General features: G+C 44.9%; 1 protein-coding gene across 1 annotated transcript; it reads left to right on the top strand.

Moving 5' to 3' along the window:
* The first annotated feature begins 65 nt into the window (after positions 1 to 65).
* On the top strand, positions 66 to 26215 carry RCC1L (RCC1 like). The gene is made up of 11 exons (XM_075120819.1): positions 66 to 1281; positions 5625 to 5754; positions 11585 to 11713; positions 12635 to 12701; positions 13215 to 13266; positions 15041 to 15125; positions 18048 to 18229; positions 21580 to 21664; positions 22271 to 22444; positions 24201 to 24286; positions 25652 to 26215. Exons 1-11 carry the CDS (start codon positions 241 to 243, stop codon positions 25727 to 25729), a joined length of 2109 nt encoding a protein of 702 aa, XP_074976920.1. The 5' UTR covers positions 66 to 240; the 3' UTR covers positions 25730 to 26215.
* The last annotated feature ends 90 nt before the right edge of the window (positions 26216 to 26305 follow it).

Here is a 26305-nt window from a genome sequence, read left to right as displayed (position 1 = left end):
TGCTCGTGCCTCGGCTGTCATGGCCGCCGCACGTTCTGCCCACGTGACCCACGCGCTGCCCCGCGTCCCGGCGCTGAAGTCGCGCGGCGAGTCCGTCCTCCCGGGTTCGGGGGCGGGCCCCGGGAGGTCAAAGGGGAAGGGTCGCCAAGGTGGCGTCTCCCGCGCGGCTCGTGCTGCCGCGGTAGAGCGGCGGTTGGCGTTGCCGGCCCGGCGGGGGGCGTATCGGGCTCTGCTGGGCCAATGGCCCCGACTCCGCTGCTCCTCGCTGCGGGCCGGGGCTGGCAGAGGCTCCTGGGGCCCCAGGGGGAGCTGCTGGTGCAGGGACTTCAGGGGTCTCAGAGGGGGCTGTTGGGGCCCCTGGTAGCCCAGAGGGGGCTGCAGGTGTTGGGTTCCCAGGTAGGTCAGAGGGGGCTGCAGGTGCTGGGGTCCCAGAGGCGGTTATTGGGGTCCCAGGTAGCCCTGAGGGGGCTGCAGGTGCTGGGGTCCCAGAGGCAGTTATTGGGGTCCCAGGTAGCCCTGAGGGGGCTGCAGGTGCTGGTGTCCCAGAGGCGGTTATTGGGGTCCCAGGTAGGTCAGAGGGGGCTGCAGGTGTTGGGTTCCCAGAGGCGGTTATTGGGGTTCCAGGTAGCCCAGAGGGGGCTGCAGGTGCTGGGGTCCCAGAGGCAGTTATTGGGTTCCCAGGTAGGTCAGAGGGGGCTGCAGGTGTTGGGTTCCCAGAGGCAGTTATTGGGGTCCCAGGTAGGTCAGAGGGGGCTGCAGGTGTTGGGTTCCCAGAGGCAGTTATTGGGGTTCCAGGTAGCCCAGAGGGGGCTGCAGGTGCTGGGGTCCCAGGGGCAGTTATTGGGGTCCCAGGTAGGTCAGAGGAGGCTGCAGATGTTGGGGTCCCAGGTAGGTCAGAGGGGACTGCAGATGTTGGGGTCCCAGGTAGCCCAGAAGGGGCTGCAGGTGTTGGGGTCCCAGGTAGGTCAGAGGAGGCTGCAGGTGCTGAGGCCCCACAGGGGGTTATTGGGGCCCCAGAGGGAACTGCCGCTGCAAGGTCTGTCCAGAGGCTTTGGCAAGGTAGCCAGGACCAGGAGCAGCAGAGAAGTGAGAGAAACTGAGGACTCTGCCCCAGTTTTTCAGTATGTGGGGGAGAGGGCCAAGCGGAAGGAGAGGGTGTTTGTCTGGGGTTTCTGTTATGCTGGGGCCCTGGGGATCCCCAGCTTCGTTATGCCTGATGCAGGCTGGAAAAAGCGCCGGAGGATCCAGCCCACACCCTACCGCCTAGAAACAGCTGAGAAGGTGGGTGAAAACAGCTGGGAGACTCATTAAGTATTATTGGAAGGACACTTGGGAGTGGAGATGCATCCAAGTCAACTCTTCAGATCCTGACTTTCCCCGTGATCACAGGTGTTTTGGCTTGGATGTTTGGTTCAGCTCATTATAGTGAGAGGGACCAGCTGCAAAATTAGCACCTGAACTTTCCGAAGCTTTGGTCTAATCATTTTGTTTAGGCCTGTCTCTGATATTTTTCAGGGGGATTCATTTCAAAGAAGTATTTTCTTCTGGTGATGAGGATTTTTTTCTGTGTTTTAACGAGACGTAATCTCCAAGTTCAAATGACTGTCAATGTGAGCTCAGTGTAACAGGACTCTAAGCCTGTTTGAATGAAAGAGAACAAGGTCTGAGATTTTAAATGTCATGTCGAAAAATGCAGAGCAACATATTCATTCTAAGAAGGTGATTTAAAAAAACTTCCTTCTATCCACTGATTTTAGCATTTATCTCAATGAATCAGATTTGGCAGGTGTCTGTCCAAAAATATAAAGCTTTTGGGGGTTAATTTATCAGCATTACCTTAATTCCATTGTTGTCAATGTAGCTGAGTCAATGTGCCTAAGGAGAGTTTGTGTCGTCATAACAATCATTGTTTATTATTTGCACTGTGATAATACTTAGAGGCTCCCAACAGGAATGGGATTCCATTGTTCTCGGACCTGTGCAAACACACAGGAGCTTGTACGCTGTGGGGGGAGTGGGGTGGGCAACCTGAGCCTGAAAAGGAGCCAGAATTTACCAACGTACATTGCCAAAGAGCCACAGTAATAGGTCAGCAGTCCCCCATCAGCTTCCCCCCCCCCCCGGTTTCCAGCGCCTCCTGCCTGCAGGCAGCCCCACTGATCAGCACCTTCTCTCCCCCCACCCCCCGCACCTCCGCTTTCAGGAGGCTCTGGGGAAAAGGGGGAAGGAGTGAGGGCATGGGGTGGGAATGGGTGGAGTGGGGGGCAGGGCCTGTGGCAGAGCCAGAGGTTGAGCAGTGAGCACCCCCCAGCACATTGGAAAGTTGGTGTCTGCATTAACCTCTGAAGAGAAGCATGTGGCTCCGGAGCCACACATTGGTCACCCCTGCTCTAGAGAGCTTAAGCATGGTATATAGGAGGGGTGGGCAAACTTTGGCCCGAGGGCCACATTGGGGTGCAAAACTGTATGGAAGGCTGGGTAGGGAAGGCTGTGCCCCCCAAAAAATCTGGTCCCCGCCCCCTCCCACTTCCTACCCCCTGACTGCCCCCCTCAGAACCTCCAACCCATCCAACTCCCCCGCTTCTTGTCCCCTGACCTCCCCTTCCCAGGACCCCCGCCCCTAACCGCCACCTCCCAGGACCCCAGCTGCTATCCAACCCACCCGCCCCCTGACAGGACCCCAGGACCAAACCCCCCTGTACCCAAACTTTCCCCCCGACCCCTATCCACACCCCCGCCCCCCAATGGGACCCTGGGACCCAACCCCCCAGCTCCCTATCTGCGGACTGCCCGACGTCTATCCACACCCCCGCCCTCTGACAGGCCCCCCAGGACTCCCACACCTATCCAACCCCCTCTGTTCCGCGTCCCCTGACTGCCCTCCCAGAACCTTCACCCCATCCAACTGCCCCCTGCTTCCTGTCCCCTGACCCCCCGCCCCCCGGTTCCCTGCCCCTTATCCAACTCCCCGCCCCCTTACCATGCTGTTCAGAGCTTTAGGACTGGCAGCCGCACCACCCGGCCAGAGCCAGACATGCTGCCTGTGCGGCAGCATGCTACGGGGGAGGGGAGGGCCTGGGGGGCAAGCCTCCCCAGCCAGGAGCTCAAGGGCTGGGCAGGACGGTCCCGCGGGCCATAGTTTGCCCACCTCTGGTATGTACTATATTGCCAGAACCATAACCGAGATGGGGAAAATGACAATGTTAGAGAGCTCGCGATTTCCTTTAACTCCCCACAGAAGAAAAGTATCCCCAAAGTCGGTTGCTCTTTTGTACCTTTGCACTTTGAACAAATTAGAAACCCATCTTAAAGAAATAGTTTAAATTCATTCGTCTCCTTTAGCCTAATTCTTGGTGGCTTGCACTCTGCCTGAGGAGGGCTGAAATTTATGTAAATTGAGAGTCTTTATTTTTATTTTTTTTTAAAAACCCAACAACTTACTAGTTTAGAAAACAAAATCTTGTTCATTTTTGTTATTCAAGTTGTGCTGAAGTGGAAAAGTTTTAGTGTTCTGTGTCCTGCTTCTCATTCTTTTATTTCGCAAAACGACTGCCAGGGTGGATTTGATTTAAATCAAATTGATTTAAATCATGATTTAAATCACTAGTCAGGAAGACTCGATTTAATCATGGTTTTCTACATAAAAGTGCATTCTTGTTGGTTGTTATAACCTTAATACATAATCTTCACAACTCAGAGATAGATGTAGGTTTCATTTTTAAAAGGTACACATTATACATTTTTAAACAGTGATTTATTTTGAAAACTTTTCAGATTAGTTTTACAACTATATCAGAAAACAAATGATTGTTTGGTTATTTCATTTACCAAAGGTAAACTGGGAGGTGAACTATCTCCAATTCAACAGGTTAATCATTAATATTTGGAGGATTTTCTAGCCATGCTGTATTAGGAGGAGAACATCACCAGACAGACATTTAAATGGTTTTATTTAACTAGAACAACAATGTTAAGTATTCTGGATTTTTTTCTTCAACAGCAAACATACAATATTTTAACAAAACAAGCATACGTCCCTCACTTCTCACATTTGTCTCTAGACTTCTTCTCCTTGACAAGATCTATTCCACCCCCAACAATCTTCTATTCATTGAACTTTTTGAAACTTTGCACTTTAAGAGAGAGGTAAGGGATTGACTCTATGTACACAAATTTGCAGAGGGACAATAGAGTTGAGGTCTGTTATTTTTCACCTCTGTATATTATTTATTTATTTAAAACATTTTTTGCTGTTAACAAGCACGTTACCTCTGGAGACACAAATCCACAGTTTGAGAACTGCAAAACTAAGCATCTCGGATGGTATCTTCTAGACTGCCATTCGGTAGATAGAAAGATTAACCTAAATAATTTATACAGAAGCCCGTGGAACCCCATAAGATTGGGTCTCTAATCCATGAACTATTGGAACTCATTTACAGAACTTTTCTCAAACGTTACATGAATATATTGTCTCATACTATAGAATTAGAATGTAAATCCCTATTCCATGATGAGATATCTTTGAGCTATAATGTATCTTAATTAAAACTATCTTTAGATAAGTTTTTTCCTCAAAAAGCATTTTATAAAAAAAAATCCGATTTAAAAAAAAATCCAATTTTTTTGATTATTTCTTTTTAAAAAATCATTGATTTTTATCCACCCTGAAGACCGCACAGTTTTTGCATGACTGACATGTTCCAGGACGGATTGCAGGGGTTGCTGCATTTGTGAATTTAGGTGTGTTGATAGAGCTCTGTAGTCTCATCGAGATGAACAGCTTTTTGGTTTTAAATCTCTCCAGGGCTGCCCAGAGTCCGGGACTAGTCATTACTTCGTGGAGTGCTAAACTTGCACCTGAGTGCTGTGTCCATGCGTGCTATTACTGAAAGCATAAAAAAAAAAAAAACAGTTTAGAATTAATTTCCATCCTGGATTTTATTCAGAAAAGAAGCCAGAAGAATCGGGTCAGCAGTGCATAGTCTCTCTTTAGTCTGGACTACTTTGGGGTTGTCTCGTATATCCACAGACGTGATAGGTTTTGCTGAGTTGTTATACGTACTGCTTAGGTCATGTCTAGACTACAGTTGCCACAGTGGTGGAGCTATGGTGGTGCAGCTGTGCCACAGTAGAACTCTAGTGTAGACACTTCCCATGTTGACAGAAGGGTTTTTCCCCCATCAGTGTAGTTAATCCACCTCTCCGAGAGGTGGTAGCTAAGATGACGGAAGAATTCTTCTGATCTACTCTTGGGGTTAGGTCACCCTAACTACAGTGATCAGGGTGTGAAATTTTTCACAGCCCAGTGCGACATAGCTAGGTTGATCTAATTTTTAAGTTTAGATCAGGCTGTGTCTTTAAAAACAAACCAAGTTTTTGGACTAGTTGCTAAAAAGAACAAGTGTTTAGAAGCTTGTCTAGCAGCTGTTTGAGCTTTATTCTTAAAACACAACAGCATAAGGACTACTGATGACCCTCTTGTAAGGGTTGTACCAAGAAGACTCCTTTGCCATGAATTGGGGGAAGTAATCTAAATAAACATGATTCTGAGTTTATAAAATCAAATAAGCTTCAATTTTCCAAAACAGATTTATAACTCAATGTTTTGCTTTTTCTTAAAGATATCCTCTGCAGCATGTGGCTATGGCTTCACTCTAATATCCTCAAAAACCACTGACATTACCAAAGTTTGGGGCATGGGGCTGAACAAGGATTCTCAGCTTGGCTTTCAGAGAAGCAGGAAGGATCAAAGTAAGCATCTCAGCTCTTGTAGGGATTTGAGGGATCATAAATAAGCTATTGGAAAACATTGCAGATGTTTCTAGAAGTCTAAATCCCAAGGGTGTTGGGTGACCTTTAAGACAAACTGTCCTAGGCATTTCCTGGGGATGGAGAGCCAGTGGGGTTGGGTTGCAGTGTTGGTGGCTGAGAGGGTTTTTGAGAATTCTGTCTTGTAAAGAATTTAGTTTTGTCCATGGAGTGGTTTTATAAATGTATGTAGTGTACCAGCCCAGACCCATTTTGGGCGTTAAGGGGTAACCCATCAGCTAGGAAAATGTCTTTGCTACCACATGTTAGGCACGTATCTGGTGGTCATTGCCATCGCCCGGGTGGATATAGATGCTGGAAGTGGTGCAGTTTTTCTGTATCATGTAATGTTTTAACGTTATTGGGCATCCAATCCAAACAAATCATAAAATCACAAAATGGGCCTTAACTCATGGAAACATAGTTAAATTTTTACCAAAATTGGCAGCTTAGCTTGTAAATTTGTATGCTGGTAGAAGGCCTTGGGTACCATTTGTGGTGCAAATTTGGGGTCATGGTTAAGGGGCTCCTGAGATCCAGCTCCCTTTCTCTCCTGGCAAATGAGCTGTCTTTAATTGTAAAGTGCTCTAACATGCAAATGCAGAGCCAGATTGGCTTGACAACTTCTCTGCCAGATGAAGACCCAGAGTAGCATCTGGGCTACAATTCTGGGGTCCCTTGGTGACTAGAGCTCCCCTTCCCCCGATCTGTTTTTACAATGGGTCAAACTACCCTGAGAACTCCAGCAATTGGAGCTGCAGATAGTGCTGATGCCTCAGGCATGCAGTGCTGAGCTGGGGAGTGTGCTCAGTTCTTGCTACAGGCATGCAAAGTGGAATTCAGGGGAGCTAAGAATGGGTACACTTACTCCACACCATGGGCACACCTAGCTAGATCCATAAAGGGACTCGGTGCCTAAATCCCAAGTTTAGGCACCACCACAATTCACAAAACCCATGCACAGCTGCTGCTCAACCCTGTAGGTGCCTAAGTTTTTGCTCTAAAAATTCCCTAGCCACCTACGTTTCTGCCTCTGTGCATGTGAACATAAGAACGGCCATACTGGGTCAGACCAAAGGCCCATCTAGCTCAGTATCCTGATTTCTGACAGTGGCCAATGCCAGGTGACCCAGGGGGAATGAACAGAACAGGGAATCATCAAGTGATTCATCCCCTGTCGCTCATTCCCAGCTTCTGGCAAACGGAGGCTAGGGACAACATCTCTGCCCATCCTGACTCATAGCCATTGATGGACCTATCCTCCCTGACCTTATCTAGTTCTTTTTTGAACCCCATTATAGTCTTGGCCTTCACAACATCCTCTGGCAAAGAGTTCCACAGGTTGACTGTGCGTTGTGTGAGGAAATACTTCCTTTTGTTTTTTTAACCTGCTGCCTGTTAATTTCATTGGGTGACCCCTAGTTCTTGTGTGATGTGAAGGGGTAAATAACACTTCCCTATTCATTGTCTCCACACCAGTCATGATTTTATAGACCTCCGTCCTATCTCCTCTTAGCCATCTCTTTTCCACTCTGAACAGTCCCCGTCTTTTTAATTCCTCTTCATATGGAAGCCGTTCCATCCCCCGCAGCATTTTGGTTGCCGTTCTCTGAACCTTTTCCAATTTTAATATTTTTTCTGAGATGGGGCGACTACATGTGCACACAGTATTCCAGATGTGGGCGTACCATGGATTTATATAGACGCAACATGATATTTTCTGTCGCCTTATCTATCCCTTTCTTAATGGTTCCCAACATTCTGTTCTTTTTTTTGACTGCTGCACATCGAGTGGATGTTTTCAGAGAACTGTCTGCAGTGACACCAAGATCTCTTTCCTGAGTGGTAACAGCTCATTTAGATCCCCCCATTTTATATGTATAGTTAGGATTATGTTTTCCAATGTGCATTGATCAAGACTGCATTTCATCTGTGATTTTGTTGCCCAGTCTCACAGTTTTGTGAGATCTCTTTGCAGTCTGTTTTGGACTCAACTATCTTGAGTAATTTTGTATCATTTGCAAATTTTGCTACCTCACAGTTTACTCCTTTCCCAGATCATTTATGAATATGCTGAACAGTACTGGTCCCAGTACAGATCCCTAGGAGATGCCGCTATTTACCTCTTTCCATTCTGAGAGCTGACCATTTCCTCCTATTCTTTGTTTCCTATCTTTTAGCCAGTTACTGATCTATGAGAGGACCTTCCCTCTTATCCTCATGCCTAAACCCCAGCATGTTTCTCCAACCATTGTGCTGCCTATCTTCCCTTGGGGGGCTCAACTGGGTAGGCGCCTAATGCCACACAAGGCGGTTGGGGAGGCCAGGGCCTCCCTTACAATGTTTAGCTTAATGGTTAGGGTACTCATCTGGGATCTGGCAGAGCCTGGGTCAGTTTCCTCTCATGGCCTCAGGAGGAGCTGGGATTTGAACAGCGATCTGTCACTTCTTCTTAAATGAGTGTCCTCAGCGGGGGGCACCACTCTCCCTCCTGACTTTTACCCACTGGTTAGGGCACTCACCTGGGGTGGGGGTGAGTCTGCTTTGATTCCCCACTCTGCCCACTGAGAAGGGATGTGAATAGGGATCTGCTATCTCGCAAGTGCGTGCCCTGAGTGCTGATCTAAGGGATCTTGTGATGTGGGTTACTCTTCTTCTCTTGTTGATGCTGGGCCACTTTAATGAAATAATTACATAGCAGTTGGGCCACCGATAGCTAGTCTCATGAATGTTCTATAGCCCAGTGGTTTGGGGTGTTGCTCAGGATGTGGGAGATGGGGTTCAATTCCCCCTCTGCCTGCCTGGTGGGATGTAAGCAGCCATCACCTAAGTGCTGGGCTAGGCGGGGTCCTGGTGTGGGGCTCCCTCAGGCTTTCCTCTTGAAGCCGTTCCACTTCAATTAGCTATTAATTGGGCCAAAGAAAGTAAATGCTGAGCTATCTGATCACTTTGGTTGCTCTTCTCTGGGCTTGTCTACACAACAGAACTGGTATAACTTTGCTGACAGAGCCCCCTAATGGAGGCCGAATTTTTTTTTTTGCTGGCCTAGGTATGTCATCTCTCCGAACAATATCTGCTAAACTGTAAGTATCACTATTTTGGTGGCAGGTGTGTCTACACCACAGGTTTTGCCAGCAAAGTTACACTGACCAAGGCATGTGATTTTTTTTTCACACTTCTAGCTGACGTAACTGTCATGCTGCCTGTCGTGGGTCAAGAGTGGGGGCACCAACCTCAGGGCAGATTTTTAGAAACCAGGACACACACCCCAGATTGGCTGTGACTTATATACTTAGATTTCACCAATCAATTGTCAAGTGTAAACTCCTCAGGCTCTATAACAGCCTTAACTTGGAGTCACAGTCAGTCTCCTTGGTACTCTGATCTGTCTTGCCACCCACGGGAGCATGTCTCTGATACAGATGGTTCCTTACAGCAAGAATCACAGAAATATTCAGGTTACTCCCAGTCCAAAGGACCAGTCATTTACTCCAGGTCACCTGCACCTTAGATCTCACACCAATGACAACACTTGTAACCAATCCCATAAAAACTATAAGATTTATTAGATAGGAAAAGGAAAAGAGTTATTTGTAAAGTTAAAGCAGATGAAGATACACACACACACAAATGAGGAACAGTCATATGTTTCAAAAAAACAACGAGGAGTCCGGTGGCACCTTACAGACTAACAAATTTATTTGGGCATAAGCTTTCGTGGGTAAAAAGCCCACTTCAGATGCATGGAGTGAAAACGAAAGCTTATGCCCAAATAAATCTGTTAGTCTGTAAGGTGCTACCAGATTCCTCATTGTTTTTGTGGATACAGACTAACACGGCTACCCCTCTGATACTAGTCATATGTATCAAAAGGTAATAGATGCTTCTACAATAAGCAAGCTCTATATGTCCTTTAGAGCTAACCATCTCCGGCTCTCTTATCCCTAATCCTCCCCCACCACCACACCCACACCCCACCACCAGAGTTGAAGCAGCATAGAGATGCCTAGTTCCATTTGTTTGGTGTTTTCATCCCCTGCTGCCATGCGCTCTGAGCTGCAAACTCGGCTGATGGGAGGAATCCACTTGCATGATTCATCTTCATGGGAGGAGAGCAGAACAGTAGTCTCTTGTCCTCTTTAACATCCCACAATAGTCTGTCTGGTGTCGATGGACCTTTCCTGTTGGGAAAGACGTAACATCTTGTGTTGCAGATCAGCTCTTCATACTAATTAATGTTTCTTTCCTGTCTGGTGACTTACACAGAGTCACAAAGGCTTACAATACAACTGCTCAAATATTACCTTACTGTATGGGATACAGATGCTGTAAATTATATTAATGCATGCAGGAACTAGTATTTATGAAATGGTTGTGAAATACATTCTTATAGGTATTGGAATGATTTTAACAATATTAACACACAGGTGAGCCAGCCTCATTCCAGCTATGTTTGTGTCAGTGTTCAATTGAAACCTGGGGATTTTGGCATGAGCTAGCACCTGCTCTGCCAGTGTCATGACATTCACTAGGGGTTGTGCTTTTTTTTTTTTCCTTTACACACTTCTGGCTGAGCTCGCTTTGTAGTGTAGTTTAAATCTCAGAACTCCCTCCAGCCTGTCAATATCTTTCTGGTATTGAGGGGCAGATGTAGCGGCATTAGAGAGCAATAGAATGGCTGTTATTTCCCAGTGAAACCTGCCTCTGTGTAGGCAGTCTCCTGGATTGCATTTCCTGTTGTTTGCATTGCAAGCTCCCTCCAGTCACTAAGATCCAGATTGTTGATACCTACAAAGAGGGTACCTTGCCGCACAAGAGATCCTAGGCAATCAGTGGGATGTCTTGTGGCGTAAAGTACTTCTACTCACTGTGTGTAAAGAGATCGCCGTCTGATCTTAAGGGAGCCATTTTCCCTCTAGTATAAGTTCTTCCTTTGATACATTTGTAAAAGCTCATCTCCCTTTAACCTTTTGTCTAGCGCTAATTATATTTTGCTTTTTTGCTGCTCTTTTCTTTTCCCTGATGGCCTTAACTAATTGTATATTCTGTTGAGTTACCAACTCTTTGATTTCTAGTACAATATTTAAAAAAACACTTTAGATCTTTGATCCCTTGTGAAGCCACATTTGCTGCTGCTTGTTCCTGCATTCCTTTTTCCGAGAGGAATTTTAATCTGCTGTGCTTTAAGTATGGTGTCATGAGGTCCACTGAATGCATCAGATGAAGTGAGCTGTAGCTCACGAAAGCTTATGCTCAAATAAATTTGTTAGTCTCTAAGGTGCCACAAGTACTCCTTTTCTTTTTGTGAGGTTCCCTGTTCACCTTGCACACTGACTTTGAATGTTTCCTCCCATTGTGCCTGAGTCACAAAGCCCCCAGTTCAGCAAAGTAGTTAAGCACATGCTTAACTTCAAGCTCTTCAGTAATCCATCCAACATGCTTAACTGCTTTGCTGAAATGAAATTTTCAAATTCCCTGAATGTGGCTGCCTGAAATCTAATGCCACCAAACTTCTGCATTCTGTGAATTGCTCACTGGGCAGAATCCAGCACTTGCTGTTTCCAAGCCTTCCCTATTAGCAATTAGTGTGAGATAGATCCAGGTCACCCCTGGACTCTGGTTAGGATCTTTGCTTTCTGGATCATAAATTGTCCTTTACCTAATACAGGAATCTGTTTGGCAATGTGTTCATAAATACGATCCGCGAGCAAACACACACCAAGTTCACTTTGTAGAAGTTGGTAATTTCTGATTTGTCTGTTCTTTCTTAAAGCTAAAAGCTATGAATGTGTCTTGGAACCATCTCCCATTCCATTACCACTGGACACTCCCCAGGAGACTCGGATCTTGCAGGTGTCTTGCGGGAGAGCTCATTCCCTGATCCTGACGGACAAGGAAGGAGGTACAGTATCACTTATAGTGTGGCAAGGGACAACAGAGTCTGATTGCTCAAGTCAAGTCTTGTCTTTTCTTCTTTCCTTAAAAGCTGAACCCAAACCTGACTGTATAAATATGGCACATGGAAGTGTTTTTTCAACCCTTAAAGCAGGATTGTTCAGTGAAGGGAAAACTCTTAAGTTTAAATCTTCTTCACATTCTGCGTTCCATCTGGCCCAAGCTGTAGATGTTTTTGTTCTGCAAGTATTCTAAAATATGGTTTGTCTGTCTAGCCCTGGGGCTTGTTAAGTGTAGGGTATTTGTCTCTTTCAGCTGGATGTATTTTCTAATTCAGGTTTCGGACAGGTATGCCAATACCTTATGGCATTTTCTTTGTGAAACTTCTAAGTGCTACTTGGCTAGGTAGAATGTTGCATTCATAAAGGTAATTAATTAATAGGCTTATATAGAGAGGAACCTGTGTTGACTGGCTCTCAAATGCCCTGAGAATTCTTTAGCACACCAACTTCAGTGCAGTATTTAGCATCCCAGTGCAGCTATTGATCGCTGAGAGAATTGATCACTTGATTTGGTGCTTCTGTGGAAATGCTGATCTTATTTCTAAGTCTCCTAGGCAACAGCCGAAGGAGCTAGTCAATTATGGAGGAATGGCCACTAGCTTCCAGGTACTAGTATAGTGCATATGACATTACTGCTTAGATACTGTTGCCTGAAATGTCTTGAATCTCTCATATTTAGGTGAACCCTGGTGAGAAGGTTCAAGATCATCTTGTAGGTGCTTGAGAACTAAGCATTTTGGGTGTATGTTGGGATTATGCAGGCCGTGTTGCAGTTAGGAGCCAACATCTATGAGAGAGAATAAATGCTTGATATTAACTTGAATAGCTAAATGGAAGTCAGATGCATGCAGTTGTTGTTTTTTCAGTCTTCAGCATGGGCAACAATTCCTATGGGCAGTGCGGCCGAAAAGTTACTGAAGGTGAAATTTACAGGTGAGACTACCCCCCGAATTCATACCCTTTATTTTTGCATAATAGAAGTTCTCATATAATTAATTACAGGTCTATTTTCTTTACTTTCATACTCCCTTCCCCAGTGAAGGTTTTTAGTACAGCTTTTCTCCATCCCTACTAATGTAGTGCCAGGTAATGTACTGTGAGAACGGGTAGACTAGTGCTAAATTAATTTGGAGGCAGTATAATCTAGTGGTTTGGGTATAATCCAGGGACTGGAATCAGGAGCTCCTGAGAGAAAAGTCCCATCTCTACCAAGTAGAACTCCTATTGCTTTAGATTAGTCACTTAAACTAACCTATAGAAAGGGGAAATCATTTCTCTCCCTTCAGAAGATGGAAAGTGCTCTATAGTGTTAAGTGTTCTGAGTACATGTGAAGACTCCCTTCCCCAGATATTTTGCAAAGAGCGCAAGCCTCTGGAAGTTTCAGTTGCAAACCCTTGAAATCTTCCCTTTGTTTTACCTTTTCTCTTTCTCTGCTGGTGATGCAGTGAGAGCCATCTAATTCACCGACTGCGAAAGTTTGAAGGCAGGGTTGTGCAGGTAAGAGCCTTTTCTCAATCTAAAACCTGTCTGAGGATGGGGGTCGTTCAACAGATGTCTTCTAAAATGGGAAAGAGGCCCTACTGCTTGATTCTTTGGGGCTTGAACAATTGCCCCTTATCCTATACCACTTCCCAGCTAGTGTGATTGACTTTGCTGGGTCTGAATTCCTGGGAGGATCAGGAAACATGAGACCTTAGCTGATGGGCACCCTCTGCTGCTGAATTTCTTTGGCTGCATTTGAGTATTATCTGTTGAGAGGCCTATCCCTGACCATTTCTCAGTCATCTCGGCCTTCTCTTTTGCGTCTGCTACCTCTCCTTTTACCACCAATTTGCAGCAGTTGGGCACCGAGACCTTTTATTTATGAAGTCCCAAGTGCTATCCAATGCCTTAACCATGAGACCATTCTCCCTGTAAATTGCCAGCTAGATTCACATACGGTCAGATTCTAGATGAGGATTTCTAGGATTGGATGAGGCCTAATTAGCACACACGATCGCCCTGCTGTTTCATGCAGCTGCAGTTAAACTGCACAACTAGCCATTTGCGTGTTCATTTGCCTGGATTGCATGTACGCACTTGAGAAAATTTGGCCCATAAAATCCACCCAGTGATCTCCTAGAAAGCAAGGTAACTAATCCAGGCCAGTGGGATGGGAGAGGCCCGCATTATATTCAGCCAGAGTTTTCCAAAATAAGTCCTTTAACGTTAAAAGCCTAAATCCTCATTTAGGCTCTTAAAAATCACTAGCCAGATTTTCAGGTGGGCCGAGCACCTAGCAGCTCCCTGTGATATTGGTGTCAGCTCTTAGGTGCTCGCTGTTCTTGAACATTTACCCAGTGATTTAGGAGAGACTTTAAGCCTCACCTTTGGAAATTTTGGCCCTAGTTCAGTGATACTCAGACCTCAGTGGTTCAGGAGCCAAATTAGCGATCAGCATTCCCCAAGAGAGCCACAGTCATGGGAATTCATTGTTTCATTTACTATAGTACTAGATATTCATATTTAAAACAGTATGACAGGGTAATAAAATATTTAGTTATATGTTCTCACAGCAAACAAGTTAATAACTTAGTGCAAGTTGATAACTTAATTGGTTAATAACATAGTAAAAGCCTCCTGATGGGTTAATAACTTTGACGGGTTAATAATTAAATCCCACCGTGTTTTCATGTCATGTGCAGCAAAGAGCGGCAGGGGACATGTTAAAGAGCCGCTTGCGCATCCCAGTCTGAGTATCACTGGAATAGCTCACGACAGGCGTGCGTATTGCGTAAAACATTATCAGTCCAAGAACAGATGTGGAGCGGCAGAGGGACATTCCGGGTTGCTGTAGTTCTTAAGTCAAAGAGTCAAATTGCAAGGTGTAGCTGACATCACGTGAACCAGGAAATAATCATTCTTGGAAGGGAGGTTGTGATGAGAGTTCTCTTCCATCGTTCATTGATGCCATTTTATGATGTTGGGCTATGGTTTGCTTGGGCCTCGTTGTTCACTATGTTGTTTGGAATTCCACTTCGGGAGCGCTCACTACAGACAAAGCCAAAATTCTACTGTGTTCACCAAGGCCTGTGTTGGGGTGGTTTTAACCTTCCCTCTTGTACATGTAGCTGTTCTGTTTGCTCTGGACAGAAGGCCCCAAAATTGGCAAGTTCTGGCTAAAGAGAACAGGCATGTTGAGTACAAGAGGTTCACATTCATAAGTCCGCACATGATGTCATGGTGCACTAATTCTCAACATGATCTGACTTAGCTTTTCACTTGCATGTAGATTGTCTGTGGGCAGGATCACAGTCTGTTCAGGACGGAGAGAGGCGATGTTTACTCCTGTGGATGGGGAGCTGATGGACAAACAGGTAGGCCTTTCAGAAAAGTAGAAGCTGAGCTGAAGTTGCTGTGCAGAAAATCCAACAAGTGCTAGTAAAAGCTTGGAACAGTGTTTGCTCTGATCAACTGACTGGAAGACAGAATGTCAGATATTTAACAGTGGCAGCAAGTTGAGATAAGGTACATTGCAACTCACTTGTGTTAGAGGATGTTTTTGTCTTGCCAGCAAAACCTGTTTGAGAATATTTCAAGCCATTTATCTCCAGTGCATAGGTATGGGATTGCTGTATAGTGCTTGAAATAGTCATAGCGATCCCATCTCGATGTATTGGTGAGCCTTGACTTGAACCATGACATGCTTTTCTGTCCGCACATGCAAGATAAAAACATGTTCTGTATAGACAGTACTCTGCATGCTCATGTGAATGAGCCAAGCCTATTCCTTTTATTTCTTGGAGGATGGGAGCAATTAGAGAAGAAGTTTGAATGTCCCCTGGCCTTGCTGAGTTTTAGACCCTGTTTGACCTTGAAACTCCCCCCACACCCATGGTGACACGTGAGAAGTGGCAGTGGGGAAGGACTCTGGTTGGGGTGTGGCAGGTAGGTGTCCCCACCAGACCTTGATTGGAGTTGCTTACAGAGTCCTTCCTGTGTTTGGCACACAAGAGATTCTCCAAACAAACAAAAGCAAGGTCCGTTTCCCTCTCCTTCCCCTGAGAGAGGGAAAATCCACTCCTCTTTTTGGTCACCCCCACTTTGTACCTGGTCCATGCAGTCTCAGGGGCATCCAGGTCTGTGGCTGTCATCTTCTATGCTAATCTCCAGGCACAGCAAGGCTGACAGCTCGGTCTGGTCAGTGCTGGCTGAGCCCAGAAGAGTTCATTATCCACTTGAGTGAGTCTGTGCCCCCTCACCGGGAGGTCTGCGCCGATGTGGGGTTACCTATCCAGCTCTATATTGTCTTTACCTACTGCTGCTGTCCTTCTTCCAGACTCCTCCTCCTCCCCCCCCCCCCCCCCACATTTCCTGTTCCTGTTGCTCTTGACAACGGCCTTTACTGAGACCACCTTCCTGGCTGCTTTTGCTGTCCTAGGCAGGAAGCTTTGGCCAAGGTCCTTCTTCTTTCCCTCCTATTTGGCTGCATCATATTGCCTATTGCGTCCTCTTACTGCTCTCCCCAGTTTGTGTCCCCCTACTCCCAGACTAGCTTTCCATCTGGCCCCAGGCAGCCCATTCTCTTCACCTTGCCCCACCTATGCTTGTGAAATATGTTGTGACCCAGCTGTGTTTCTGAGGGCACAGGAAACCTAACTGGTTTTAGGGACCCTATCTTAGCATGGGTCTCAGCTGGGTTTGAAAGAGCATTCACTAACACATCTGTCTGCACAGGCAAGATAAACCCATGTTCTAATATGGTGGGGGTCACAATATGTTTCACAGCCTTGATTAAACCTGGTTCTTTAGATAGTGTGGATTGTGTCTTAGCCGCTTCTGCAGAGCAGGACCGAACGTCTGCTAAGTAGATGTTGTCAAGTTTTTTTGCATCTTTTCATAAGTACACACACAGCATTAATCACAAGTGGTGTGTGAGCAGATTGTTCCACAGCAGGGGGAAAGGTCCCATAGGAGCCCTAGATATGCTGGCATGTGCGTTAGCTCTGGAGCCTGCTGAGGTAAATGAAGACAGCGTGATGACCAGTCACGTCAAGTCCCAGGAGTTCTCATGCTGAGTCATTTTATTTTTGATCCAGTTCCTAGTCTCGTTCCTGAATTGTCCAGACCCATACTATCAAGAAGGCTTATTTACTTTTTTCTAGGCAATTGGTCAGTGTGATGTTGTGAGGAATGGGACTTCTGTGCAGTTAGTATTGTTTCAATGTGCTCAACCCACAGGACAGCTGAACAGGTCTCTCTCCCACTCTGTAGTGGAGTTAATTGACTCTGGAGGGAAACCTGATTGTTTGGTGACAGCAATGAAGGACCTTTAGGAGTGTAAAGTAGGGAGGGGAAGTGGTGAATGGGAGTATGCATGCTTTACATAATCCACTGTATGTTAGCCTCACTGTTTTTAACAGCCACCTCCAAAATACAGGGTGGCACGCATCAGTCTGAATTGTGAGCAGAAAGATTCCTCTGCATTACATCGGAGCTGATAGTCACCAGTCAGGGAGTAGGAATTGGTTGGCTTTATAGCAGATAGAGGAAGAACTGCTGCAACACAATTTGCTCGGGATAGTTGTGTTAGTTCCCAATGCATGTTTTGGGGTGATAGGCCTCGGCTTGGATCATTAGGTACTAAGGTAAGAAATCAACTTGTTTGCTCAACATGAAACAAGAGTGTGGGGCTGGTACAAGAATGATTCACAGCCGCCCAGTCATAATAAAAATATCACTGGGGGGCTCACCACTGTTGTCTTGAGATGGGTAAAGCATGGTGAGCCTTTTTTTAAATAGCCCTGTTGGCACCAAATCCTGGGAGATGTTGAGCATCAGCAACTCTTCCATAGATTAAGGCCAGAAGGGACTATTGTGATAATCTAAGTTTGGCCTCCTGCATAACACAGACCACAGGGCTTCCCTGAGTTAATTCCTGTTTAACCATCCTCTTAGATCAAGCATTTTAATGTAGCATTAGCCTGCTCTGAAGTGCTCTGCTATTTATCTCCTCTACAGAGACAGATAGGATACCAAACTGTTTGATCTTTGTAATATACATGGTGGGCTCTTGAGCTGTGCCACCAAGCTGCTAGAACACAGGAGGCATGCATCAGTCAGATCTTGCTTTAGCTTTGAGATAACACATCCCCAGAAGCAGGTGCACTTTTTTCTTGTTGCTTCAAAAGATCCAGTCTTTGAATGACTGGCACCATGAGGCGCATGGTATCTACCTTTTTTCTAATATGAACAAGTACAGCATTTCATTACAGCACATCTCTCTCTCCCCTTATCAGGTCTTGGCCATTACAATATCACCAGCGTGCCCACCAAACTGGGCGGAGATATTGCTGGAGTAAATATCGTTCAGGTTGCCACCTATGGGGACAGCTGTCTGGCTGTATCTGATGAAGGAGATCTCTTTGGATGGGGAAACTCTGAATACATGCAGCTGGCTTCCATCACAGAGACGACACAGGTTAGGTTAGGTCGGATGTTCCATCTGCAACTCGCCTGCCAACCTTTGGGCACTATGTAAATAACTGTTCTGTACATGAAGCTATAAAGTAAGCACCTATTCCCTGCTCCAGGTGCCTTTGATAACACAATCACTGTAAAGTGACACAACTAGCAGTGTATCTTCACCCACAATTACTAAGTCCTACTGTCTGGGAATAATCGTATTGCTTGTATTCGTGTTTTGCCCTGAAAGCCCATGGTTTAGGGCTGTTTCAGGCCAAGCAAGGGAAGTATGTTCTAAAGTTGAGGGCCTGTGTCCTAGAGAAGGCCCTGCCAGCTTGCAAACCAAGGATGGTCTGACTGGAGTGCCTCTTCTGGCAGTAATCAGCCCCTCCAGTAGGTAGGTCACATGCCATTTAGGGCTTCACAGGAAAAAGAGCAACACCTTGAACTCCTCTCTGAAACCTAGTAGGCAGCCACAGAAGATGAGAACTCTGGAATCATGTGCTCAGTGCAGGATCCCTCTCAGAGGAGATAGATGGCCACATTCTGCTCTAGCTTCAGTCTCTCAGTGGATTTAAGGTGTAGCTCCACTTGTACTAAGTCCCCAAAGATAACAGCAGTGAGAGTTCTGGGCTTGAAGCAAATGATCTTTAACTTGTCCTGATCATTGCTGCTTCCTGGTCTGACTGGGAATCCAGCCACACCCCTCACATTGTGAACCGAATAACAAGTGGCAGATGGCCCCACTCAAAGGAGCCAATTTAATGTAGTTAAAATATTGTTTTTAAATACCTAAGTCTGTCAAATGAGTTGTGTCTCACTGGTCTTGAGTTTTCTGCAAAGCCCTGCTGTTGCTCTGTCCCAGAGGGAAAGTTGATTTAAAACTGCATCCAACTGGAAGGCTGTATGTTGGGAATTTCAACAGGAGTCGGGCACCTAATTCCCTCAGGCAATTCTGAAACTCCTAGCCATAAAGGGTAGAGAGACAGCCCAGGTAACTGCATTGCTTATAGTGGGCATGTTATACCTATAGGAGAACATATGAGGGCGTGGCTGTGTGGACCCAACTTCACTGAATATATTTTGGGGTGACTGAATGAATCTCACAGGGATTAGGGGGAGATTGATTTGGATCATTTTTGTGGTACACTTTGAAATCTGCAGATAGAGAAGTTCAAAGTGTTCAATTTACACTTTTTTTTCTGTTTTATACTTGAGTTAGTCTGATGTCAGGGCTGATGGTTTCCTAGATGAACCTATATAGCCTATAGCATGCACAGACTCCTGATTAATAATACTTAAGCATGTTAAAATATAGCTGCCAAAACCCATTAAATGTGTAAAATAAATTAAGCTATGTTTTTATATATAACAGTGAAGTCCTTTTCAACATCCCATCATTAATTTTAAGGCAGGAAATAATAGTGTCAGTCTAATTCAGTACAAAGTCATCTCTTAAAATAGCCACATCTGATAACATCATAGCTTAATTTTGACACTGGCTTGCTGAAATCCCCACAGAAGATGAATTGGCACTTATTGCCTGCCACAGAGTGGGGAATTCTCCTCTGTCAGATTATAAACAATCGCTGCAGGGTGCCAGAAGCTCACAAAGATTTTTCATTATACCATGACTCAGTGGACCATAAAGGCTCATGGTGAATGTTTTATAAATCTCTTTTAAGTGGGGTAGGCAATCTGTAGTGTGGACAGTTGTGCTGTTAATCTGTAGTTTTTGAAAAATATTCCTTGTGCAAATAATGCAGTCCTTTAATTAACCTTTTTATTAAGGTTTGAGTCTACAGCAGAGACTGCAAAAAACAGACTAAGTCCAGACATGCAATTGCTTTTTAAAATTGAACTTGCTTCTCATGTACATGGGCTTTCTGCAGATGGCTTGTACAGAGACAAAGGTTTGCAGGAAGCTCAGCCTCAGAGTCATGGGTGTGGGGTGTATTTTGGCATCCAGTCAGGAAACTGACTTCTGAGGCAGTATACCCTAGTGCGGAGAGCACTAGACTAGGACTCAGGATACTTGGGTTCTGTTCCTGACTCTGCTACTCACCTGCTGGATGACTCTGGGCAAGGCATGTCCCTGCTCGCTGCCTCAGTTTCCCCATCTGTAAGATGGGGATGATGACACTGATCTTCTTTGAGACCTGGTGATAAAGAGTACTCTATTATATTGTGACCAAATACTTAGAACAGTTCAGTTTTTTAAAAGAATTCATCCATTTCAAATTTATTTGTAATCTGCTTTCAAATGCACAAGCAAAAAGTAATCTGACAAATTTAGCCGCATTCAAACTTATGGGATAAAAGGTGCAAGCTGCATCCATTCCTCCCTACTGGCTCAAACACAGCCTTCTACAAAAATCCCACAGGGTCATTTCACAAAAGTAAATTTCTTCTTAGAGCAAATGTTTATGGTAAATAGATTTGAAATGCTGACTCAAGGTAGAATGTGGCAATTAAGCAGATGTTTGCCTCATTCATCAATATTCAGCTATATTTGAAGGAAAATTAAGAGCAGACCATCAAATTAATGCCATTTTAGTAAACTTTTAGTTTAGTTCCTTTTGCTAATCCTGATGTGTCCCCAGTTTAGGGCTAATTATCTAGTTTGGAAGGATGTTTTGAGATAATTAGTAGGTTAAATAGCATGGGGTCAGACTGTTCCAATATGAGGCTTCCTGGAGGGGATACTGAGAACGACTGGAAATGGGGTTAGATTGCTTGGTCACCAAAGATGTTGCCTTTGAGCCAAGTCTGAGTAATGACTGTTCTGGAAAAGGAAATGCTCAACTATCTGTAACATTCAGCATTCACACCCACTAAACTATAGGTTTTCCAGTGCCTTTTAAACTCTGTCACAAAAGGGCTACAGCCTATGGCCTTCTGGTCTCTCTTGTGATTGTTTGCAAACACCTGTTGAGCGGCTAGCTTCCTTGTCCTATCTAGTTCTTCAGCTCTGGAATGAATGGATTCCTTTAGGTGTGCACCCCTTAACATTCTTCAGTTTTGTAGTCCAAGGTGGATTTTTTCAGCTTTGCCACTTTCCCCAATCAGTTGTCTTCACCTTTGGCCTCATTCAGCTGAACACAGTTCATTTTCCTGCTGTGGGATCACATTCACCGTGACCTCAGTCCAGCAGATGGAGGAAGCATCCATAGTTTATGTAACCGCCTGAACAATCCTATAGATACAGGGGAGAAAGGTGACTTTTACAACAATAGACATTCTGTAGACATTGTTTACATTCTCTTTGTCCTAAGAGAAACTTCCAAAAACACCAGTGAATGTCCAGGTTCTCATCGCTGGCGTATGCATTCTCTGAGGTCAGAATTGTTTGTTTTTTCTCAATAGGTGAATGTTCCGAGGCACTTACCATTCAAGATTGGGAAGATAAAGGATGCTGCATGTGGAGGGACAGGCAATGCTGTTGTAAATGGTGAGTTCATTTTTGCTGTTGCAGGGCTCCCATTGGATTTAATAAGATGGGTGAGGAGACAGGCTGTTAGGAATGAAATACTTAGCCCTAGAAGTTGTTCCTGAAGGTCAGAGCTGAGGCATGTTGGCACAGGGAGCATGCACTGCTGTGTCGATATGATTTAATTCTCCCACGCTGTCCATCTGGCAGCTTTCACGAGTATTGAACTTGAAGAATTCTTTTTGAAGTCTCACACCAGAAAGAGAGCTGGCTAGTCACAAATCCAAGAGGGTAGGAATGCTGGGACATAAGTGTCTCTGTACCTTGGGCACTGTGGGCCTGTTCTCTCTCAGAGACAAACTGAAAACGCTCAGTTTTAATAATGCAGAGGCAGAACTACATTTGGGAAACATGATCCAAGGAAAATTGGCTTTGACGGCAAAGTTAGAGAGAATTCAAATGCAGGAAGGAGCCAAATGGAAACACATTGTGTTTTTTTTTTTAAATAGTCGGAATGACTTGCCAAGCCCAAAGAAAATAGCCATTTGGATCTAATTAGATTTCTGAGGCTGTATTAATTTCATAAGAGTGAATGTACTCACAGAATTTGTTTTTATTGTAATGCAGAAGGAGGAAATGTCTTTGTCTGGGGATATGGAATTCTTGGGAAAGGACCAAACCTGATGGAAACAGCAACTCCAGAAATGATCCCACCCACCCTCTTTGGCTTGTCAGACTTCAGTCCAGACACCCGTGTTTCTCGCATTCGCTGCGGACTCAGCCAATTTGCTGCACTTAACAGTAAGTTTCCAGGCCATGGATCAGTGGGGAAAGTGTCTTTTCAATTTGTTCCCCTTTTAAAATCTTACTGAGATGTTTGTTTCTAAAACACTCTTTAAATGTGAAATGTGAACCTCAAAAATACCATGCTGAAACAATGCAATGGCTTGGATCATGTTTTCAGTCAGACCATGTCAATGACAGATGACAGCCTGGCCTCTGTTGATGATAAATTCCTAATCTGGGTTCAGTAAAACAGATCATAGAATCATAGAATCTCAGGGTTGGAAGGGACCTCAGGAGGTCATCTAGTCCAACCCCCTGCTCAAAGCAGGACCAATCCCCAATTTTTGCCCCAGATCCCTAAATGGACCCCTCAAGGATTGAACTCTCAACCCTGGGTTTAGCAGGCCAGTGCTCAAACCACTTAGCTATCCCTCCCCCCCGAATCTGTGCCCCTTCCTTTTGCTTTCTAAATTGCAACCAGCCCAGATATGCAAGTTGAACTAACTAACCTAGTGTCTGAAGCAGAAAAACCATGGCATTACAGTGCAAATACTGACTTGACAATCTTAGCGGCACTGTTAGGGCAGCTGTAACTATAATACATCAAGATTGTATGTGAAGAAAATAACTGGAGTCTGACAATGCCCAGCAGAGGGCAGCACCATGGAAAGCTGAAGTAGGTACTCTATCTCAAGAGTAAAAGCTTCCCTCAATGATAGGTAAAATAATGTTGGAATTGAGCTGTAGCCAAATGGGAAGGATTAGAGAACATTTACCCCATCTCCTTGAAGTGACTTTCCATAATGGTGGAGGCACATTGACCCAAGAAATGGAGAGCGTATGTCATTGTACCAAGGTGGATAAAGTGCTCGTCCATGCACACAGGCTGTACTGTTCTTACTGCCCACTATAGTCAGAGCAGTGTAGGGTGCTTTATACTGGTGTTTCCAGGCTCATACGGGAATAGCTATATACCAGTAGTTACATCTGATGAAGTGAGCTGTAGCTCACGAAAGCTCATGCTCAAATAAATTGGTTAGTCTCTAAGGTGCCACAAGTACTCCTTTTCTTTTTACCAGTAGAACTGTGTCCCTGCAGGGACGATTTCCTCTCTTTCAGTTAAAAAAAAAAAATCTCACCCCCTGCTGAAACAAACAGTTAGGCCTTGTCTACCCAGAGTTCTTTCATTGGTATAAATCATTTTTGAAATTGGGACTCAAGTAAAATGTTTAAGAGCACCTCCAGTGACTGAGAAGCCTAAGACCTCTCCAGATGTACTGAATGCAGTTTTGCCCTACCCTGATTGGAAGCCACCACTCTATCAGATGTGGAGTGGTGGCTTTCACTATCTTTGCTTATCTGGCTCACTGTGTGCTCTGACGCATGAAGTTAAACATCTTGAAAGTCACATCGCTGCTCCTGCTTTGACTCTAGATGGAGGATGTTGAACCTGAGTTTTGAAAATGAACACCTGGAGCTTCCACTGACTTCAGAACTTTCTGGTGGACTCTGTTCCTTTAAACAAAATCCTGCACTTTGGGTGGAGGAGAAAAGATTCAGACCAAAAACTTCTTGTTTGCTTCTGTTCCCTGAGCGCTTCTGTGAAGACAACATTGCTCTATCAAGTGTTCTCTTAACTAAACTTACAGGACCTACTGGTGATTGACTAGAAGGCCATACCTCCATAAGCAGCATAGCTGCAACCCCTTTCCTTGTACATAAAATTACTTAGTTCATAGGCAATCTGACCTGGGTTTTTTGCTTGTTGCAGACAGAGGAGAGCTGTTTGTGTGGGGCAAGAATATAAGGGGGTGCCTGGGGATTGGAAGAATGGAAGACCAGTATTTCCCATGGAGGGTAAGTACACAGCATTCAAGCACAAACATGCCCTGTATTTAGTGTATTGTATAACAAAGAGGAGTGAGGTCTCACCCACTCACTAGGCCTAGTTGTTGATTTTGGCACTGAAAGTAACATGAAAACTTCAAATGCAAGATGGTCTTATCACTTCCTCCTTGGACTTCCTGACCAGAAGGGATGGAGTTGGGTCAGAGCTAGATGTTGTCTCCAGTATTGTTCTGGCATTTTATAATTAGCCTATACTGAACCAGGAGAACTGAGAGACTTGGGCTCTAGTTAAGTGTTCTGTATACCAAGTGTCAGAGCCCAAGCCCTGTCCAGCATCTGTTGTGTTCACTAAGATTATGTCAAACTTCATTTAAATTAAAGAAGAAAAATCCCCACACCTATGTTCATGGAGCATTGAGTTTGAAAGTGTCCGCACCTTTCAGACAAGATTTTCATATATTTTGGGGGCCAAGCTATCACCCTCTCTGGCACAACTGTCTAACTTAATTGCCTGAATTCTCAACTTTCATGTCACAGGCACATAAAACATCCTTTTTAAAAAGGGAGAGAAGGAAAAAACATTAAAGCAGGGGCAATTTCATACAGAAGTGTAGTTTATCAAAGTTGTGAATACTTCTTCCTAATTTAAGATTTGCTAAATTAAACGGCACAAATGCCAAGTGCATAAATTTTAACTATCCCATTTCTCCGTGGACATAGCTACTAGGAAAGTAGATGGCAGTGGTGTGTCCATTTAAAATGGTCAGGAATCTTAGGGTGCAATGCACCTTACTGTTCTTTTAAAAGAGCAGCAGCATGAGCTCCCATAGGGCACCATATATAGTGTAGAGGATCTGTTACCCTTCGTGGCTGGTTGCCTTTTCCACCACCTAGCAGCTATTTCAGTCCTCCATTGAGGACTACACATTTGAAATGCTAGTGTTCAGCTGTTCTTAAAGACCTCAGTGTAACTTAATGACTAACCTGTTCATGCTCCCAGTTCAAAAATCCACCCTTGTCCTTGAACTGAGACCAAACGTGAAGCATCTCCCAGGCTTTAACAAATCATCTTGCTGAGTCAGTGCTGCTTTCTGAACAGATGGGCTGGGGCTACAATCCCCTGCATTTCCTAACAGATCAGTACATGAGCATGCACTGGGCTTTTCAGTATGTTGATGAATTCTGTAGGGTTGGCTGTTTCTGTGCTTTTTTTTCTTTTTTGCCTGCAGTTGGAGCTGATGGAGATTAGACTGAAGAAACATCACCAAGGTGTTCTAAAGGCTTGCACTTTAAAAGGCGCTCAGCCTGGCTGGTATGGGTGTGTGCACATAAGTGGCAGAAAGAGCCTGAAAGCAAATTTTTTTTTCTTTTCAGGTGACAGTCCCAGGTGAGGTAGTTGATGTGGCTTGTGGAGTTGATCATATGGTAACTCTGGTTAAATCATTTATCTAGCAGCTGTGCTGTACCTCAGCTACACATTGGGAACGGATGGTAAAAGATGCACCCATGACGGCTCTTTCAGGAAGGAGAACCCTTTGTGCTCATGTTCAGTGGATATAATATGGCACTGACTGCACGCACTTGGCGTGTGAAGAACCACGGCTATGCTTGGAACTTTAACTGTTTCTCCAGAGCCTCCAGTGACTCTTTGGGAGGAACGTAAGGCTCTCTCCCATAGGGATGTGCATATCAAACACTTTTAATGGGCTGCTGAAAAGATTCCAACTGTCCTGCTGCCAAACTCCCAGGCAGCAATACTCTGATGCCCATTTTACTGTGTTCCTCCATAAGGAAATTGCAGGATGTAACGCTATGTGCACTTACTTGTACACATGGCAGTAGAACTTTAAACGCCACTGCGAGGGCGTGATGGTCTTCCCCAACCATGTTTCTGAAAGGGAAAGTTATAGTATGGGCTGAAATAAATATATGCTAATACACCCTGGCAGAACTGTTTTTCAGCAATATTACCAGTCATACAGTGTTTGAGCCAATGTCTTGTGAGTTACACTGGAAGCAGAGCTGCAC

Source organism: Caretta caretta, chromosome 17, assembly GCF_965140235.1.
Source record: "Caretta caretta isolate rCarCar2 chromosome 17, rCarCar1.hap1, whole genome shotgun sequence".
Classification (NCBI taxonomy): Eukaryota; Metazoa; Chordata; order Testudines; family Cheloniidae; genus Caretta; species Caretta caretta.
The sequence above is the reverse complement of the archived record's forward strand: the minus strand, read 5'-3'. Positions and strand labels throughout refer to the sequence as shown.

Bases quoted from the DNA above. Each gene is read 5' to 3' on its own strand.
- RCC1L (XM_075120819.1), top strand. From the start codon at position 241: ATGGCCCCGACTCCGCTGCTCCTCGCTGCGGGCCGGGGCTGGCAGAGG. The intron at 1,282-5,624 runs GTGGGTGAAAAC...TTTTTCTTAAAG, and splicing joins GCCTAGAAACAGCTGAGAAG to ATATCCTCTGCAGCATGTGG. The intron at 18,230-21,579 runs GTTAGGTTAGGT...TTTTCTCAATAG, and splicing joins CCATCACAGAGACGACACAG to GTGAATGTTCCGAGGCACTT.